The 18,602-nt window shown below is 52.3% G+C and overlaps 1 protein-coding gene across 8 annotated transcripts in view; it reads left to right on the plus strand.

Annotated features, from left to right (window-relative positions):
• Positions 1 to 18,602, plus strand: part of LOC105493629 (scavenger receptor class B member 1) — an 88,905-nt gene that overhangs the window by 45,159 nt on the left and 25,144 nt on the right. For all 8 annotated transcript variants that reach the window (XM_011761506.3, XM_011761483.3, XM_011761475.3 and 5 more), the window contains exons 2-7: positions 3,836 to 3,993; positions 7,215 to 7,356; positions 7,924 to 8,127; positions 10,369 to 10,464; positions 12,038 to 12,153; positions 14,408 to 14,574. In XM_011761506.3, coding sequence (XP_011759808.2) covers positions 3,836 to 3,993; positions 7,215 to 7,356; positions 7,924 to 8,127; positions 10,369 to 10,464; positions 12,038 to 12,153; positions 14,408 to 14,574 — 883 coding nt within the window. The remainder of the gene's footprint in view (positions 1 to 3,835; positions 3,994 to 7,214; positions 7,357 to 7,923; positions 8,128 to 10,368; positions 10,465 to 12,037; positions 12,154 to 14,407; positions 14,575 to 18,602) is intronic.

Here is an 18,602-nt window from a genome sequence, read left to right on the forward strand (position 1 = left end):
GCAGACTCTGCTGAGAAACCGGGTGGGAGAGGAAAGCTGCAAAGGGAAATTGAGGCTGTGTGTGTGATGGAGTCTTGCTCTGTCGCCCAGGCTGGACTGCAGTGGTGTGATCACAGATCACTGCAAGCTGTGCTTCCTGGGCTCAAGTCATCCTCCCACCTCAGCCTCCCAAGCAGCTGGGACTATAGGCACCTGCCATCATGGATGACTGATTTTTGTGTTTTTTGTAGAGATGGGGTCTCCATGCTCAGGCTGGTCTTGAACTCCTGGGCTCAAGTGATCTGCCTGCCTTGGCCCCTCGAAGTGCTGGGATTACAGGTGTGAGCCACCACACTGGGCCTTGTTTTGCTTTTTTAAAAAAGCAGTTTTATTAAGGTGTGATTGATATAAAACAATGGCACATGTTTAATGTATGCAGTTTGATGGGCTGGTGTGTGCACACCGGGAAACCCGCCCCTGAGATGCAGGTGCTGAACACACGTGCCACTGCTACGGTTCCCTCCTGCCCCCAACTGTTTTCTGTGGTGAGAACATACAGTTTGTGCTCTACTCCCTGAACACATTTTCCAGGGTTCTGGGTTTTGATGCTGTGTTTTCTATGGAGGGAGCACCAGCAGCTGGATGTGTCCCCCAGGCTGGAGAAGGGGCCTGGCCTGTGGTGAGCAGGGTCCCCAGGGCTGCAGGGTCTGTCCCAGACAGAGGGACCTGCAGTGCATGGGCTTGGAGGCTGGGTGAAGGCCAGGACTGAAGGAAGGGCTGGGTGATCGGGGCCTGAGAGTTGGGAGGTGCTGGAGCTGGTGCCTGTGAGCTGTGGTCGCATGGGGTGGCGGGAGCTGCCATGGGGTGGGGAGGGTGTTACTGAGGGGGCAGGACTGCTCTTTGACCCAGCTCACATACCACTTCCTCCAGGAAGACCTCCCGGACTCCTCAGTGCCCTCCAACTGTTGGTTGTATCTCTCTCCAGCCTTAGTTGTGCCTCAGTTTCCTAATCTGTAACATGGGAGTAATAATAGTGGAGGTGGCTGCCTCAAAGAGTCATGGTGCTGTTAAGAGGATGAGAACACAGTGAACAGCATCACCAGGCATGTGGCGCACCCCGGAAATGCTTGCTTCTGTTACCTCTTTAATATTGAGTTTATGCGCCTTCGTTTGCACCTATGGGCTGCTCAGGTCATAAGATGCTCCTTGTGGTGCTCGCAGCTGGGTAGGAAGACGCGTTTATCAATAAACAGTTATGGCACTTGAAGGCAAGTCTCTGATCTCCTGGTTTTTCCAAGAGAACTCCGAAATCCAGGTATTACATTATATCTTCCAGTGAAATCCAGGTATTACATTACATCTTCCAGCTTCTTGACAATGAATTCAGCTTCTTCATTTACACGCCACGTAGGTCGAACTAGACACAGTGTCACCAGCTCCATCGTACAGATGAGAAACTTGAGGTTCACAGGGGCTGACTTGCCCAAGTGGCCCCATGGAGTGCGACCCAGGGTCTGGCTGCCTCCAAATCTGCTCCTTCCAGGGGACGTGGGGCTGGCTCTGACTGGCCAGCTCAGCTGTCTGCCTCCTATAAAGACTCTGCGTATTGCTTCTGGCTGTCTGGGGACAATGGGGGCGGCTGTCCTCGTCTTAGAAGGCCATGTTCAAAAGAGGGTGGAAGGTGATGCAGCTGCCTGGCTGCCTGGCTTTGCAACATCAGCTCTAATCTGATGGGCTGGGTCACTCCTCCTGGGCTCTGACATGGTGTGGGCACTGAGGGGCCCGAGATCCTGGCTGGGTTGAGGGTGGGGATCAGGTGGACTGGGGGGGACCTCCCTGTGACACTGGGGCAGCGAATTATAGATCTAGAGGAGCAAAGCTGGGAGAGGAGTCCAAACGGACCCCAGGCATGTTTCCTATAGTCCCTTTAAGAAAATTATGTTTTTGCAAAGTTTTTAAATCAGGAGATTTCGTATATATTTCTGTATTTCTGGTTTTCATGGAAAACTTCTGTGTTCTCATCTTCCTCTGACTCCTCCCTGAATGGCTCACTCAGCCGCACAGGCAGGCTCTCTCCCGGCATCTCCCTACCACAGGGCATTTGCACAGGCTGTGGCTGCTACCCCAACCCCCACCTTCTAGACTCGTGAGCTCCCTTCCTCACTACCTTCTGTTGGGTGTAGGTTGTGTTTGCATGTGTTCTCCCTTCCTTCCTTCCTTCCTTCCTTCCTTCCTTCCTTCCTTCCTTCCTTCCTTCCTTCCTTCCTTCCCTCCCTCCCTCCCTCCTTCCCTCCCTCCCTCCCTCCTTCCCTCCCTCCCTCCTTCCCTCCTTCCCTTCCTTCCTTCCTTCCCTCCCTCCCTCCCTCCCTCCCTCCCTCCTTCCTTCCTTCCTTCCTCCCTTCCTTCCTTCCTTCCTTCCCTCCTTCTCCTTCTCCTTTTTGAGACAGGGTATTTCTCGGACACCCAGGCTGGAGTACAGTCCTGCCATCACAGCTCACTGCAACCTCGACCTCCTTGGCTCAAGTGACCCTCCCACCTCAGCCTTCCAAGTAGCTGGGACTACAGGTGTGCAGCACCGTGCCCAGCTAATTTTTAAAAAATTATTTTTTATAGGCTGGGCAAGGTGGCTTATGCCTTTAATCCCAGCACTTTGAGAGGCCGAGGCAGGTGGATCACTTGAGGTCAGGAGACTATCCTGGCTAACATGGTGAAACCTCACCTCTACTAAAAAAAAAAAAAAATAGCCAAGTGTGGTGGTGGGAACTTGTAGTCCCAGCTACTTGGGAGGCCAAGGGAGGAGAACTGCTTGAACCCAGGCGGCGAAGGTTTCAGTGAGCTGAGATTGCACCACTGCACTCCAACCTGGGCAACAGAGTGAGACTCCCTCTCAAAAAATAAAATAAAATAAAAACAAATAAAAATACAAAAATTAGCCAGGCGTGGTGGTGGGGACTTGTAGTCCCAGCTACCCAGGAGGCTGAGGCAGGAGAATCACTTGAACCCAGAGGTGGAGGTTGCAGTGAGCCAAGATCATGCCACTGCACTCCAGCCTGAGCAACAGAGTGAGACTCCATCTAAAAAAAAAAAGAAATAAAAATAAATAAATTAAAAAAATTATTCTTTGTAGAGATAGGGTCTTGCTATGTTGCCCAGGCTGGTCTCAAACTCCTGGACTCCAGAGATCCTCCTATCTCGACCTTCCATAGTTCTGTGATTACAGGCATGAGCCACGGCACCTGGCCTACATTTCACTTACGTGATGACTCTGTCTCAAATCCTGACCTCTCCCCAGTCCCTGCTGTGTTTCCTCTGTGCTCTGTCACGTAGCATGCGTTTTACCTGAGTTGTTTGGTGCCTCCCTTTCCCCCGCTACAGAGCTGGGCTTTTGGTCTGTCCTGGTCGCTCTCCCATCCCCAGCTCTTAGAACCTGCCTGGCACGTGGTAGTGCTCAGTGCGTGCTTGTTGAATGAATGAATGATTCACCTGGCCACATGGAGCCCATGTTCCTGCAGGGGACTATCCCTGCCCTGAGCCCATCCGCTACCCTCAGCTCCGGCACCCCCTTTAGATGGTGCATAGGCCCCTGTTTACCACAGTCCCTTGACTGGTGTCACATATTGCTGTCACGACGTATTTTAAGAAGCATTATGACAGCATGGATAGGTTGCCTGTTTAATTCCATAAGCTCCAGGTGTGACAGCCTCATGTGCGAAGGCCTTTCCCACACCTCCTACCCCGAGCCCCCGCCGAGGAGCCCCTTCCCTGGCCGGGCTCAGGCAGCTGTTCTGGAGCCTCGTGGTGGGGCGTGGGGCCCTCGTCACTCTCCTCACAGGCGTGCTTGTCCCTTCCCCTGCAGAACGTGCGCATCGACCCCAGCAGCCTGTCCTTTAACATGTGGAAGGAGATCCCAATCCCCTTCTATCTCTCCGTCTACTTCTTTGACGTCATGAACCCCAGCGAGATCCTGAAGGGCGAGAAGCCGCAAGTGCAGGAGCGCGGGCCCTACGTGTACAGGTGAGGCTGTGTCCAGGTGAGGGCGGAGGGGCCGGCTGAGGCTGGGCAGGGGAGGGGTCTCAGAGTGGACGGGATGGGGAGGGTGCTGACTGAGCCCCAGAGATTTTTCCGGAAGCAGGCAAGGCATACTCGGGGGAAGTGCTAGTCCCAGAGAAGTTTTTGTTTTAGGTTTTTTTTTTTTTTTTTTTTTTTTTTTGTAGAGATGGGATCTTGCTATGTTGCCTAGGCTGGTTTTAAGTCCTGGGCTCAAGTGATCCTCTGCCTCAGCCTCTCAAAGTGCTGGGATTACAGGTGTGAGTCACCAGACCTTACCTAGAGAGGTTCTTTATGGAGCAGGGAGGGACCAATGGTGCGGGTCTGGCTGGAGGGTGCATATGTGAGAGACAGAGACACATACATGCACACATACACACATACATACACACATAAACATACACACACACACATACACACACATATACACACATACATACACGCATACACATACACACATACCTATACACACATACATACACACATAAACATATACACATACATATACACACACATATACACATACATGCATACACATACACATACACACATACACATACATATACACACATACATACACACATAAACATACACACATACACATACATACACACATAAACATATACACACATACATACACACATAAACATATACATACATGCATACACACATACATATACACACACATGCATACACATACACATACACATACACACATATACACACATACATACATGCATGCACATACACACATACATATACACACGTACATACATGCATACACATACACATACACACATACACACACATACATATACACACATACATACGTACATACACATACACACATACATATACACACATACATATGTACATACACATACACATACACACATACACACACATACATACGTACATACACATACACACACACACGTGCACACACACACACGCACAACCAGGAGCACACGTATCCCCCGCACCCTGTCTGGGCCCGAGGACCGGGTGAGTCAGCATGGGAAGGGGTCGGCTGTTTGTGGAACATGCTGGCCCAGGGACCACAGAGTGGTGCCTTTGCTTTCTGCTTGCCCTGTCCCTGGCTGTGGCCTAGGGGAAGTGACTTCACCCCTCTGAACCTCAGCTTGCCCATCTGCAGGCTGGAGAGACACAAGAGCCCCTTCATGGGGTCATCGGGACTCTCAGGATGCACGTGGAGCTCTGAGACGGCTGGGGGATGTGCCTGTTACAACGCCCTTACCTCCTGGAGTCTTCACAGCACCTCCCCGCCCCCACACCCCTGCTTCCCAGTTCACAGGCGGAGGAGTAGGGGCTCCGAGAGGAGAGCTGACTTGCTCCCGGCACACGGTGTTCCAGGGATGGGGTGGGCAGAGGGTGTTCCTGCTGTTGGAGACCCACAGTTTGGTTCTAGGAAAGCCAAGATGAAAACCTAGCAAATGTGCGTGAAGTTTGGGAGTAGGAAACACGAGTCAGCTCCTGCATTCCGTTCACTCATTCACTCATTTGCTCTTTCATTTAACAAATGTTTATTGAGCACCTACTAGGTGTTGGCTGCCATTCTAAGCACAGGGGACCCAGCAGCGGACAGAATGGGTAAAAATGCCAAAGCTCTCTATACTCCTTCATTCTGTGAGCACTGATTGAGCACCTTCTGTGTGCTGGGGGTGCAGGCAGACCAAGGCCCTGCCTCACCAAGCTGACATTCTGATGGGGAGAGAGTAAAGAAGTGGACAAATAAGGGGAAATCAGGCATCCATCAGTGTTGTGCAGACAAAACAGTGTGAAGCCGGAGTGCAGGAGGGAGGGTGGCCGTGGGACTCGGTCTGACTGGAGGGTCGGGAGCACCTCTGCAAAGGGACACTCACTGGACCCGCATGGTGGGAAGAGGCCCTGGGGAGAGAGAGTCCCAGCCAGAGCATGTCCAGAGGTCTGAAGGCTGGAAACAGAGCCTGTGCAGCTGGGGTTATGAGGGAGGGAGACAGTGGAGAGACGAGGCCTGAGCCTTGCTGAGGTCCTCAGAGGTCACGTTAGGAGCCTGATTTTAACCTGCATGCAAAGTGGGGTTGTGGTCCAGAGCGTGGCACGATCTGATTTCCACTTTTTTTTTTTTTTGAGACGGAGTCTCTCTCTCACCCAGGTTGGAGTGCAGTGGCGCGGTCTCGGCTCACTGCAACCTCCGCCCCCCAGGTTCAAGCGATTCTCCTGCCTCAGCCTCCCGAGTAACTGGGATTACAGGCATCTGCCACCATGCCCAGCTAATTTTTGTACTTTTTTTTTTTTTGAGACGGAGTCTTGCTCTGTCGCCCAGGCTGGAGTGCAGTGGCCCGATCTCAGCTCACTGCAAGCTCCGCCTCCCGGGTTTACACCATTCTCCTGCCTCAGCCTCCCGAGTAGCTGGGACTACAGGCGCCCGCCACCTCGCCTGGCTAGTTTTTTGTATTTTTTAGTAGAGACGGGGTTTCACTGTGTTAGCCAGGATGGTCTTGATCTCCTGACCGTCTCAGCCTCCCAAAGTGCTGGGATTACAGGCTTGAGCCACTGCGCCCCGTCATTTTTGTATTTTTAGTAGAGACGGGGTTTCACCATGTTGGCCAGGCTGGTCTTGAACTCCTGACATCAGATGATCCGCCCACCTCGGCCTCCCAAAGTGCTGAGATTTTAGGCATGAGCCACCACTCCCGACCTGATTTCCATTTTTCAAAGATTCTTCTGGATGGTGGAGAATGGCTTGGAGAGATGAGAGATCATAATGACAGTAGCGGCAACAGTCACGGCAGTCAATGTTTACCTCGTGCTTTCTCTGCACCCGGCGGCTGTGTTGATTGCTTTCTGGGTATCTGATTGCTTTACTGTGGGGATTGTTTAATCCCCACAGCTGCCCCATGAAGTAGGGCTTGTGATTACTTCCCTCTGTATATGGAGAGGCAATGGCCGTGTTGGGTGAGGGAGAGCAGAACGAGGCCGGCTGGGTGGCAACACCATGTCCTGCAGTGGGCAGGCGCAGGGAGGGACAGATTTGGCGGAGGGGCCGAGCTCAGCTTTGGCTGTGGGGCCGGAGGTGTGCACAGACATCCAGGGCCCCTGCTTCCCAGGCAGGCACTGCAGGCGAGTACGAGGGAAACATCCCACATAGCAGGGGGAGGCGTCTGACCCACCGGCTTCCCCCACAGGGAGTTCAGGCACAAGACCAACATCACCTTCAACAACAATGACACCGTGTCCTTCCTCGAGTACCGCACCTTCCAGTTCGAGCCCTCCAAGTCCCACGGCTCGGAGAGTGACTACATCGTCATGCCCAACATCCTGGTCTTGGTGAGGCTGCCCTGTGGCCCCCGCCACCTCGCACCCTGGCCTCGTCCCCTGTCTCTCCTCCCGCCTGCCCCTTGTGCAGAGAGCAGTCCCTGAGGTGGTCGGAGCATGAGGACTCACTCCTGGTGGGTGGCTCTCAGCCCTGTGCTGTCTCCACCACCCTCCGTGGGTTCTCAGTTTCCCAGGTGGGTCCACCTGTCTTGGTTTGAAAGTCCTGGCCAAAGTATTTTTTTTTTCCTTTTCAATTTACATTTCTGAGATCTCCAAAAGGGGCTGTCTTGTTGGGGGCTCAGCCACAGGCCCACCTCTGGGACTGGGGCTGGAGTTCACTCAGCCTGAGTCCAGTGGGGTGCAAGGGGGAGAAGGGGTCCTTGGGAGCACATGTGGCCTTGGCACTGGAGGAGCAGAGGGTGGTTCTGGTGTCTCGGACGCCCCACGTGGCCACTCCAGGGGCCTCCTGCACCCCAGCATTTTGCTTCATGGGCTCTTTGCCGTGAGGCCCAGCTGGGGCCGAGGGAGGATGGGCCAGCCACCTCCAGCCTCTGACACTAGTGTCCCTTCGCCTTGCAGGGTGCGGCGGTGATGATGGAGAATAAGCCCATGACCCTGAAGCTCATCATGACCTTGGCATTCACCACCCTCGGCGAACGTGCCTTCATGAACCGCACTGTGGGGGAGATCATGTGGGGCTACCAGGACCCCCTTGTGAACCTCATCAACAAGTACTTTCCAGGCATGTTCCCCTTCAAGGACAAGTTCGGATTATTTGCTGAGGTACGTGTGGCCTGGTGAGAAGCCAAAGATTCAGGCCTGTGTCCTGTCTTCCCCTCACACAGCCTGGACACTGGTCACCAGCTTACTTTGTAGCTGGCTGGGGGTCTAGCAGCTGTGGGTTGTAAGTGGCCGAGAACCTGACTCAAACCGGCTTAAGTGAAATGGGGAGCGTTGGGGCTCATGGAACTGAAAATGCTAGGATTGGATTCAGGTACAGCTTGATCCAGGCTCAAATGATGTGATTGGGCCTTAGCTTAGCAAATTGGAGGCTTTGCCGGAAGAAGGGGGCATGGCTGCTTGGGAGTAAGATCACAAGCTGACTCTTAATCTTGACTCCTGGCAACCTGGTAGGGTCACTGATTGGGCTTTGGAGCCAACATCTCGTCCGTGGAGGGTCTGACCCTGACCTTGGCTCCCTCACTGCAGGTTTCAATGAGTTCTTGGGACTGCTCCAGCCTCAGCCATCTCTCTGGTCTCTGTTGATCAGGGTAGAGTGCTGGAGGGGATATTGTGGTGCTGCATGTGATAGATAGTATGTTTTTGTCAAGGGTGACAGGCTCCTGTTGTGAGGGTAAATTAGCAAGTTTGGGCTAAGTGGCATGATTCTGTAAAAGCATCTTGTAAATCCTGAAGTGCTTTGCAAATGAAAGTTATTACAAAGTCCCTAGTTTAGTATAATCTACATTTGACCACATATAATGAAAACCTCACAAGAGCAGTCTAGTGGTAGGCTATTCAGTGTTGGTGTGGTGGCTTCATGGTCTTAAGTGATCTGGAAGCCTTCTACTCCTCTGCTCTGCCATCCTTGGCATGTGGTTTTCATCCTCAAGATAACCTCATCATCCAACTTGGCTGCTAGAGTGTCAGTGATCACATCACATTCCAGGTAGCACAGCGGGAAGGAAGAATTGGTGGGGCTTTGGGGAGCAGATGGAGGAATCGGGGGTAAAACAGCATGTCCCAGTTGCCTCCCTCTTAGGGAGGAAGAAAACCAATGTCCACTTCCTTTCTATTGGCCAGAACTGAGTCACGTGGCCACACCTAGCTCCAGGGGAAGCTGGAAAGGTAGCCTTTTAGCTGGGTGTGCTGATACTCTGAGTATGGTTTGGGTTTTGTCATGAAGGAGTAAGGAGAGAGTGGGCTTTGGGTAGTAACTCGCAGTTTCTGATGCTCTCTGTCCATTATCATGATCATTTAGGGATCCTGTTGAGTGATGATTTATTAATAATAACAATAATAATGGAAATAAAGACCAGCATTTTGAGCTCTTACTGTGCCTGGGGCACCGTACCTGGCCCTTTTTGCGCATGAGCCCCTTTAATTCTCCCCTATGTAATGGCTCTGGTTATTCTTGGCTCCACATGGGCAGGTGACAGACACACATGGGAGGCTGGGCCAGGGACTTGTGCTGGGTCCTGCCCTGGAGGTCTGTGATGGGTGCAGCCACTTGGCTGGGCAACCTTGGAGCTCCTCAGTGTGCTTCACCCTGCAAAGCACTTCCAGATATTTCCTTTAGTCACTCAGACCATTTTGTGCTTTGCATGTCTTTGGGATTAGAAACCAGCTTCTGGGAAATGCTCTCGAAGCACCAAAGCCTGGGCCCCCATCAAGAAATGTTCCACAAACCGTGACGGTCAGGACAGGCCAGGTTGTGCTGCTATGATAGGCAGTCCCAGAATCTCCATGACTTAGAGCAACCAGGACTTACTCCTTTGCTTGCACTCCACGTCCAGTGTGGGTGACTGGGGCACCCTCGCTTGTGGTAGTCACTTGGGGACCCAGGCCAAGGGAGGCTGTCTTGACACACACCTCCTTGGCTGCTATAGCGGTGGCAGAGAGCCTGGTGAAAGGCGTGTGCACAGTCCTTAAAGTGTCCCCCCAAGTGACATGCCACTTCTGCTTTTTCATTGCTCAGGGAGCTGACCTGGCCCCGTTTTATTTTATGCTGGAGTAGGGTATGGTGGGGGTGATCTGCCATTCACCTGGGAGGAAAGCTAGGCTCTCCCGGAGTTAGGAAGGGAGGGTGGAACACTGCAGCCATGGAACCCGGGACCGTTCCTCCTAGAAAGCTCCCAAGCCCAGTGTCAGTCCCCAGACACTGGGCATGTGGCAGTGAACCAGATGCCGGGAGCCCTTTCCTTCTGGTGGAGGGGGAGGAGGGCTCAGCCCAGAATGTTCAGACCAGGCGAGCTCAATGGTAGGCCCGAGCCTTAACGATGCTGTTCCCTGCTGTGTCTGCAGCTCAACAACTCCGACTCTGGGCTCTTCACGGTGTTCACGGGGGTCCAGAACATCAGCAGGATCCACCTCGTGGACAAGTGGAACGGGCTGAGCAAGGTGAGGGGTGAGAGGCGAGGGCCCCTGGAGAGGGGAGGGTGGGCCAGGCCGTGGCTGCTCGGGAATGGCAGGGACCACAGGGCTTCTTCTTTGTCATGAAGAGGGTGCTGGGAGGATGAACACTCTCAAAGTTGGAGAAGGGATTTTACCTCTGGTTAAATCTTGACCAGCCAGAGGGGCAGGCGGGGTTAGTGACTTCTTACTGAGCACCTGGCGTCTGCTGGGAATGGAGTGCTTTCTTCTTTTCAGTTCTTTACTTACAAAAATGTTTTGAAAGCCGGGCGCCATGGCTCATGCCTGTAATCCCAGCACTTTGGGAGGCCAAGGCGGGCGGATCACCTGAGGTCAGGAGTTCGAGACCAGCCTGACCAACATGACAAAACCCTGTCTCTACTAAAATACAAAAAATTAGCCGGGCGTGGTGGTGCATGACTGTAATCTCAGCTACTCATGAGCTGAGGCAGGAGAATCGCTCGAAGCCGGGAGGTGAAGGTTGCAGTGAGCCGAGATTGTGCCATTGCACTTCAGCCTCGGTGAGAAGAGTGAAACTAAGTCTCCAAAAAAAAAAAAAAAAAAAAAAAGAAAGGAGATTCACATTTCAAAATAATACGAGAGAGAGACAAGTGCCCTCAGTATCACCTCCCATCCCTACCCCTCGCCCCAGAGGAAACCCACAGTTACCAGTTTGGGATATATTCTTCCCGTCTGTTTTTACCCATGTGCACGTCTGTATGTACACAGAGAAATATGGAATTGTTTCTTCTTTAAACATCAAGAAATCATACTACGTGCATTGTTTTGCCACTTGCTTTTTTCACCTTCGTGACCTTTTCTCAATATGTGTGAAAATGATTGTGCGATTTCCCACTACCTGCTCCCCGTGGTAGTTACTGCAAAGACCCTGAGGGCTGGGGACAAATCGTACCCCAACCAGTGCCCAGAGTGGCCAGAATCACCATCTGCAACCAGCAGTAGCCATTCATGATAGATGGAGTTCACCTTCATTGTGGCTTGTATATTCCAATATACTGTACATGTGCACGTGATTTGAAACCTCCTCATCCTGAGGAAGATTGGAAAGTGAGCAGTTGGACTTGTCGAGTCTGGGTCTCGCTCCCCAGAGGCAGTTAACCTGATGGGTTCTGTTTCGGGGTTGCCCGGTAGTGGCCACCGTTACGATTTTAAGTAGTTTGCCTGTGTGCCGATTGTTTTTTTTAGGAGGGGCCTGTTGACTTCCGCTCTGAGGGCTGAGCACAGCCACGCCCCACCTCTCACCCCACCTGCTCACCGCACTTCTTTCCAGATTGAGGCTGGAGATGTGGGTGATAGGCCTATGTTGCAGATGAAAGAATTGAGTCCCCAGCAAAGTGACACATTCAGAGGTGTGGGAGTGGGAAGCTGCGGGAGGCATTCTGTCTGTCTGTCTACACAGCCTGCCAGCTTCCCACCGTGCCAGTATTGCGAATTGAGTGGCCGTGTGTGCACGAGGGTGGGTTAGGTGTGCGGCACCTGAGAGGCCTTATTAAGGGGCCTTGGCCCCACTGAGGGGTCTGGTCTGGATGCTTCCCCCCAGGTTGACTTCTGGCATTCCGATCAGTGCAACATGATCAATGGAACTGCTGGGCAAATGTGGCCGCCCTTCATGACTCCTGAGTCCTCGCTGGAGTTCTACAGCCCTGAGGCCTGCCGGTAATCACTGGGACGCGGGGCCTCCTGGGTTTCCTGGGCAGCTCATGGGCAAATTCTGTGGTGCTGGCTGTGCACTTGGAAAGCATTTGACTCATCGTGGATTTGACTCAGTAGCCCTTGGTACCAGCTTGAATTCTCTTTGGCCACACCGCCAAGAGCCAAACTCCAGCTGCCAGTGCCTCTGCACGGCCCAAAGGGAGGCTGCTGCTGGTGGTTTGGAGCCAGGTGGTGCTGGGCTGGGAGGAGGGGGCAGGACATGTCAAGGTCACAGGGGGCCATGAAATGGAGGCGAGAGGTGGGCTCCCCCTGGCGCCTGGCTGGTGGCCCCCGTGACCATCTGGGTGCTGAGACATAGCTGGCTCTGCTTGGCCCCTTCAGGCTCAGCTCTGTGTCCCGTGGTCCCTGTTGTGAGGTAAGAGTAGACAGTGGGTGGCTCCTACAGCCCTTTTCTGGAGGCCTTGCTGTGGTCTTGTTCCATTCTGGTCACTCTGGAAAAGTCCTGTACTTGGGAATTCACTCATGTGGATCTTGACTTATCTGCCCTCCCAGCAAACCCTGTGTGCCAGGTGCCTGGCAGTGAGAGGGTGGGCCAAGTCTCTGTTCCCAGGAGGTTGTGTCCCATCAGGGCAACTCAGGCAAATGCACAAACACTAGAGTGTCAGAGAGCGACAGTGCTTTTGCTCTGTGTGGCCACTTTTTACTGTTTTAAGTTATTACTTATTTATTTATTTAATTTTTTAGAGATGGGGGTCTCGCTGTGTTGCCCAGGCTAGTCTTGAACTCCTGGCCTCAAGGGATCCTCCTGCTTCAGCCTCCCAAAGTGCTGGGATTGCAGGTGTGAGCCACCGGACCCAACTGACTTTTTAAAAGCTGAATTTTAAACTTAAAGAAAAGTTGCATGAGAAATACAAGTGGCCCCCATGTCCTCTTCACCCAGGTTCACTAGCTGTGTCAAGCCCCCCATCCCCTCCTCTCGCTGAGTGTCGTTTTCCTGAACCATCTGAGAGTAGGTTGGAGGCTGTGTGCCCCCTTACATCCAAATACTTAGTGGGTGTTTTCCAGAAATGAGGACATTTTCTTACATAACCACAATGCTGTTATTGAAATGAGGAAATTTGACATTGACATAATACTATTATCTAAGCTGGCACTTTCCTATAAATCAAAATATGCAAGGCACACATGCAATTTAAAATTTTTTAGTGGCTGCATTAATACAAGTAACAAGAAATTGGTGAAATTATTTTTAATAATGTATTTTATTTGACCTCATACATCAAAAATAGGATAATTTCAAGTGTTATTGATGAGTTTTTTTTTTTTTTTTTTTTTTTTTTTTTTTTTTTTTGCTAGCAAGTGTTAGAAATCTGGAATGTGTTCTACACTTGCATCCCAATTTGGATTCGCCCCATGTCAAGGGTGGGATGGACAGCCACGTGTGCTGAGTGGCTGCCGTGGACAGAGTGGGTAGCACAGTGCATGTTCAAGTTCAGAAGTGCTTTTGAGAAAGTGCAAGAGCATAAACGGGTGGGGGATGGATGGAGTGGGTGTGGGGGACGGTGCTGCCACCCGAGGAAGTGACAGCTGAACTGAGATCTGACTGAAGGGCTGAAGTCTGGTGGATGAAGATGCGAGAGGAGACTGGTCTTAGGCAGAGGGAGCAGCGATGCAAAGGGCCTGGGGCAGGAGTGAGTGTGCTTAGGAACTGCAGGGAGGCCCTGGGCACAGGAAGGTGAGGCAGGGCTGAGTAGAGCAGCTGCGGGGGCTAGATAAGGACAATGAATCCTAACGGTAGGTTAGACTAGAAAGGGCCACAGATTTTCAGCAGGGGCATGATATATTCTGTTCTTTTTTTTGATTTCATAACTTTCAAAAACAATTTTTGTTTTTTAGAGACTGGGTCTCACCATGTTCCCCAGGCTGGTCTCGAACTGCTGGGCTCAGGTGATCCTCCCACCTTGGCCTCCCAAAGTGCTGGGATTACAGGTGTGAGCCATAATGCCTGGCCTCTGTTCTTTTGTAAAACTCCATCTGGCTGTGGCTAATACATTGATGTGGGTAGGGAGGCAGAGTCGGAGCAGAGAGGCCCGTTAGGAGGTCGCTGCAGCTACCTGGGTGAGAGATGGGGGCGGTTTGGACCTGGGAGGTGGTAGCGCCTGTGGGGAGAAGTGACTGGATCTTGGCAGCCTTCGGCAGGGCCTGGCTCTGGCTGCCGGGTTTGAGTGTCCCCTCTCACCCTGTCTGTCCCCTGCAGGTCCATGAAGCTAATGTACAAGGAGCCAGGGGTGTTTGAAGGCATCCCCACCTATCGCTTCGTGGCTCCCAAAACCCTGTTTGCCAATGGGTCCATCTACCCACCCAACGAAGGCTTCTGCCCGTGCCTGGAGTCTGGAATTCAGAACGTCAGCACCTGCAGGTTCAGTACGTGCTGTCCCCTGTGCTGGGATGGCGGGAGGGCGCGAGGGTGGGGCCAGCTGAGGGTTTATCTGCCCCGTGCTGTCTGCTGAATCTCTGGCCTCTGTACTCTTGATAATCCCATTAGGCTGAAGATAACGAGGCCGCAGGAAGATGATTTGAAAAGGAAGAAATGCCAGGTCTATTAGTTGCTACCACAATAAATTGCCATGAACTTCATGGCTTAGAACAACACGCACTGGTTATCTTGCAGTTCTGTAGTTCAGAAGTCCGCATGGGTCTCACTGCACTCAGATCAAGGAGGCTGTGTTCCTTCTGGAGGCTCTCGGAGAATCTGCATCAGCCTTTTCTGGCTTCTAGAGGCCTCTCTGTGTGTCTTGGCTCCTGGGCCCTTCTTCCACCTTTGAGGCCAGCAACACAGCATCCTTCTGATCCACTGTGTCCTCAAATCTCTTCCTCTGCTCCCTCTTTTGCCCCTCTTCCAGTTCTAAGAACCCTTAAGACCACATCGTGCTCTCCTGGATACCCCAGGACAATCTCCCCATCTTGTTTATTTATTTATTTTTTTTGAGACAGACTCTCACTCTGTCACCCAGGTTGGATGCAGTGGTGCCATTTCAGCTCACTGCAACCTCCTCCTTCCAGGCTAAAGTGATCCTCCCACCTCAGCCTCCCGAGTATCTGGGACCACAGGTGTGCGCCACCATACCTGGCTAATTTTTTGTATTTTTGGTAGAGACGGGGATTCACCATGTTGTCCAGGCTGGTCTTGAACTCCTGACCTCAAGTGATCCGCCTGCCTCGGCCTCCCAAGGTGCTGGGATTGCAGGTGTGAGCCACTGCGCCTGGCCTATTTTTATTTTTTGAGACAAGGTATCACTCTGTAGCCTAGAGCTGGAGTACAGTGGTGCGATTATAGCTCACTGCAGCCTCGGCCTCATGGGCTCAAGCGATCCTCCTGCCTCAGCCTCCTGAGTAACTGGGATCGCAGGTGTGGGCCACGATACCTAGCTCATTTTATTTTTGTAAACTCTTTGTAGCGATGTTGTCTCACCATGCTGCCCAGGCTGGTTTCAAACACCTGGCCTCAAGTGATCCACCTGCCTCTGCCTGTTAAAGCAGTGGGATTACAGGTATGAGCCACTGTGTCTGGCCCGATTTCTGAACCTTCAAGGCAGCTGCTGAGCAGGCCCAGTGCCCCTTTGCCCTGTGACCTGGCATAGCCGTGGGTTCTGGGGCTTAGGGCATGGACGTGTCTAGGGGGCTGTTCCTCTGCCCTCCCACACCGTGATTTGGAACTTGAGAGTGAGGCTTGGTGGGAAGGACCCTTCACCCATTCTGAGATGAAAAGAGGCTGGCGAGGGTCTGTGTGTTACATAACATCCTCTTGTTCCACGGTGTGGGCGGCTAGGCAGATGTGATGATTGCTGCTAGAGTTGTGTCCCCTGACATTGTTGGTGTGTCTCAATTATGTGCCAGTCCCTGAGGCACCCCCGCCTCAAGTTGCTCAATTTGGACCCTCGGGTGTCAGTTTGATTCCCTGTTCTCACCCGGCTCTTCCAGTGTGTCAACAAGCCCAGATGGCTTTACCTCCAGGTTGAGTCCTCACTCCTTCCTTTCTCTTGCCACCCACTCCAACCCCCCGCCTCATTGTCCAGCCCACGGACACGTCCTTCCTGGTGATCCAGTCCTTTCAGTAGCCCATCCCTCAACGCAGCATTGCCGCTGTACCATCCATCCCCTAGACCATCCAGTGCGGTCACTGCTGGCCTCTTGCGGCTGTTTAAATTGAAATTGATTTAAACAAAATCAAATTAAAAGGCAGTTCCTTGGTTGCAGTGGCCGGAAGTTAAATGCTCATATGCTATGTGTGTCTAGCAGCTAGTGTCTTGGATAGCACACATAGAGAACATTTCCATCATCATAGGAAGTTCTGTAGCACTCCGACAGCAGCCAAGGGATCTTTTAACAATGCCGGCCGGGTATGGTGGCTCACATCCGTAATTACAACCCTGTGAGAGGCCAAGGTGGGAGGATCACTTCAGGCCAAGAGTTCAAGACAGCCTGGGCAGTACAGCAAGACCTCTTTCTAGAAAAAAAAAAAAAAAAAAATTAAGCATAGTGGTGCACGCCTGTAGTCCTAGCTACGTGGAAGGCTGGGGTGGAAGGATGGCCTAAGCCCAGAGGTCGAGGCTGCAGTGAGCTGTGATCACCCCACTGCACTCCAGCCTGGGCAACAGAGCAAGACCCATCTCAAAAAATATGGAGATTGCCACTGTACTCTCAAAATGTCTGGCAGCTCTGTCTGTATTCAGAGTGAAGTCCAAACTCCTACCATGGCCCTGGGCCCTGCAGGATCCAGCCCCTACCGGCCTCTCTGACTTCATTTCTCCCAACACGTCCCCTGTTCATTATTCTCCAGCCCTGATGGCTTCACCCTTTTTCTAAAATATACCAAGGTCAGTGCTGCCTCAGGGCCTTTGCGTGGGCTGCTTCCCCTGCTTGGAGAGCTCTTTATCTGGACTTCTGAGTGGATCCTCCCTCACCTTCTTTTGGTCGGCATGCAAATGCCACCTCCTCCAGGAGGCCTCCTCTGATTTCCTGTTCTAAAGTTGCCCCCTCTCCTGCCCGCTGCTCCCTATGGCTTCCTCTTGTCTTCTTGGTGCTCATTGCTCCCTGAAATCATGGACTGTGGATTTTATCTTCTTACTCATTGCCCTTTCCATTCATTGTCATCCCTGTAGTCAGGGCCCCAAGCTCCTCTTCTTGGTTTTATTCTTAGCTTCTAGAACTGTGCCCCGCATGTAATGGATACTCATACAGTATTTGAATATAGGGATGGTGAATGTGTTCTGTACTTAGGAAATCGAGGCCTGAGGCTGGATGCGACCAAGGTCACAGGGTTGGTAGGACCGGAAGCGGCCCTCTATTTGACTGTGTCTTGCCTTCTGGGAGCCTTTTTGGTTGAAGCCCCGTCCTCCAGCTGGAGACAGCGACTCGAAAGGACTGGTCTGCAGCGGGGGTCAGGAGGAGGGACTGTAAACAGATTGCATGCTTTCCCCCATTTCAGGCAGAATGGAGCAACCTGTGAGCAAACGGTTTGGAGCTGGGGCCTGGGTCGCCTGCTGCTGTCTCCTGGTCCTGTCTGGCCCGCCTGGGCAATGGCCTCTGCTTGCTTCATTCTTTGCTGGTATCAGCGGGGATTTCTGCTAGTAAGGTTGAGGATGTTACACACCCAATAGGTGTGCTACAGCAACTGTCGCAGTGGCAGATGCTGGACTCCACTTGATTTAGGCCAAAAGGGCACTTCTTGGTTTGCGTAATGAAAAATTCCAGGGCAGATCCCTGTATTAGGCACAAATCCAGAACTTAGATGTTGCCTGGAAGCTGCCTCTGCCAAGTCCCAGCTCAGTTTTCTGCCGGACTGGCTTTGCTGCCAAGCAGGCTCTCCCTCTTGGCTGCCTGCGGAGGCTCCAGGCTCACCTCTGCCCAGCTCCGAGTCCTGCAGAAAGGGGCCACCTATGTTTCCTTCACTCCAGCAGAAGTTCCAGGGTTTGCTCTAATTGGTCTGCCTGGCACCCATGCCCAGCTGTAAACCAATCACGGTAGCTGAGGTGGACTATGCTGATTGGCCAGGCATGTGTCACATGATCAGCTGGCTCCTGGGTGAGCTGGCCCCACTGGAAGCACAAGGCTGAAAGTAGGGAAGGTGTAAGTAGGGGTGTAGGTACCAGGAGAAGGGAGAGAAATGACATGCCTATCCCCTCCAAGGGCTTGGGATGAGGTGTGCCCTGTCTTCTCTTACCATATCTGCCAAAAGCATTTCAAAAGCACAAGGGAATTTTAAAATACTTATTTAAATAAAGTTTTTTCTTTTCTTTATTTATATTTTTGAGATAGGGTTTCACTCTGTTGCCCAGGCTGAAGTGCAGTAGTGCAATCACAGCTCACAGCAGCCTTGACCTCCTGGGCACAAATGATTCTCTGACCTCAGCCTCCCATGTAGCTGGGAGCACAGGTACACACCACCACAC

This window comes from Macaca nemestrina, chromosome 10 (assembly GCF_043159975.1).
Source record: "Macaca nemestrina isolate mMacNem1 chromosome 10, mMacNem.hap1, whole genome shotgun sequence".
Taxonomy (NCBI): Eukaryota; Metazoa; Chordata; class Mammalia; order Primates; family Cercopithecidae; genus Macaca; species Macaca nemestrina.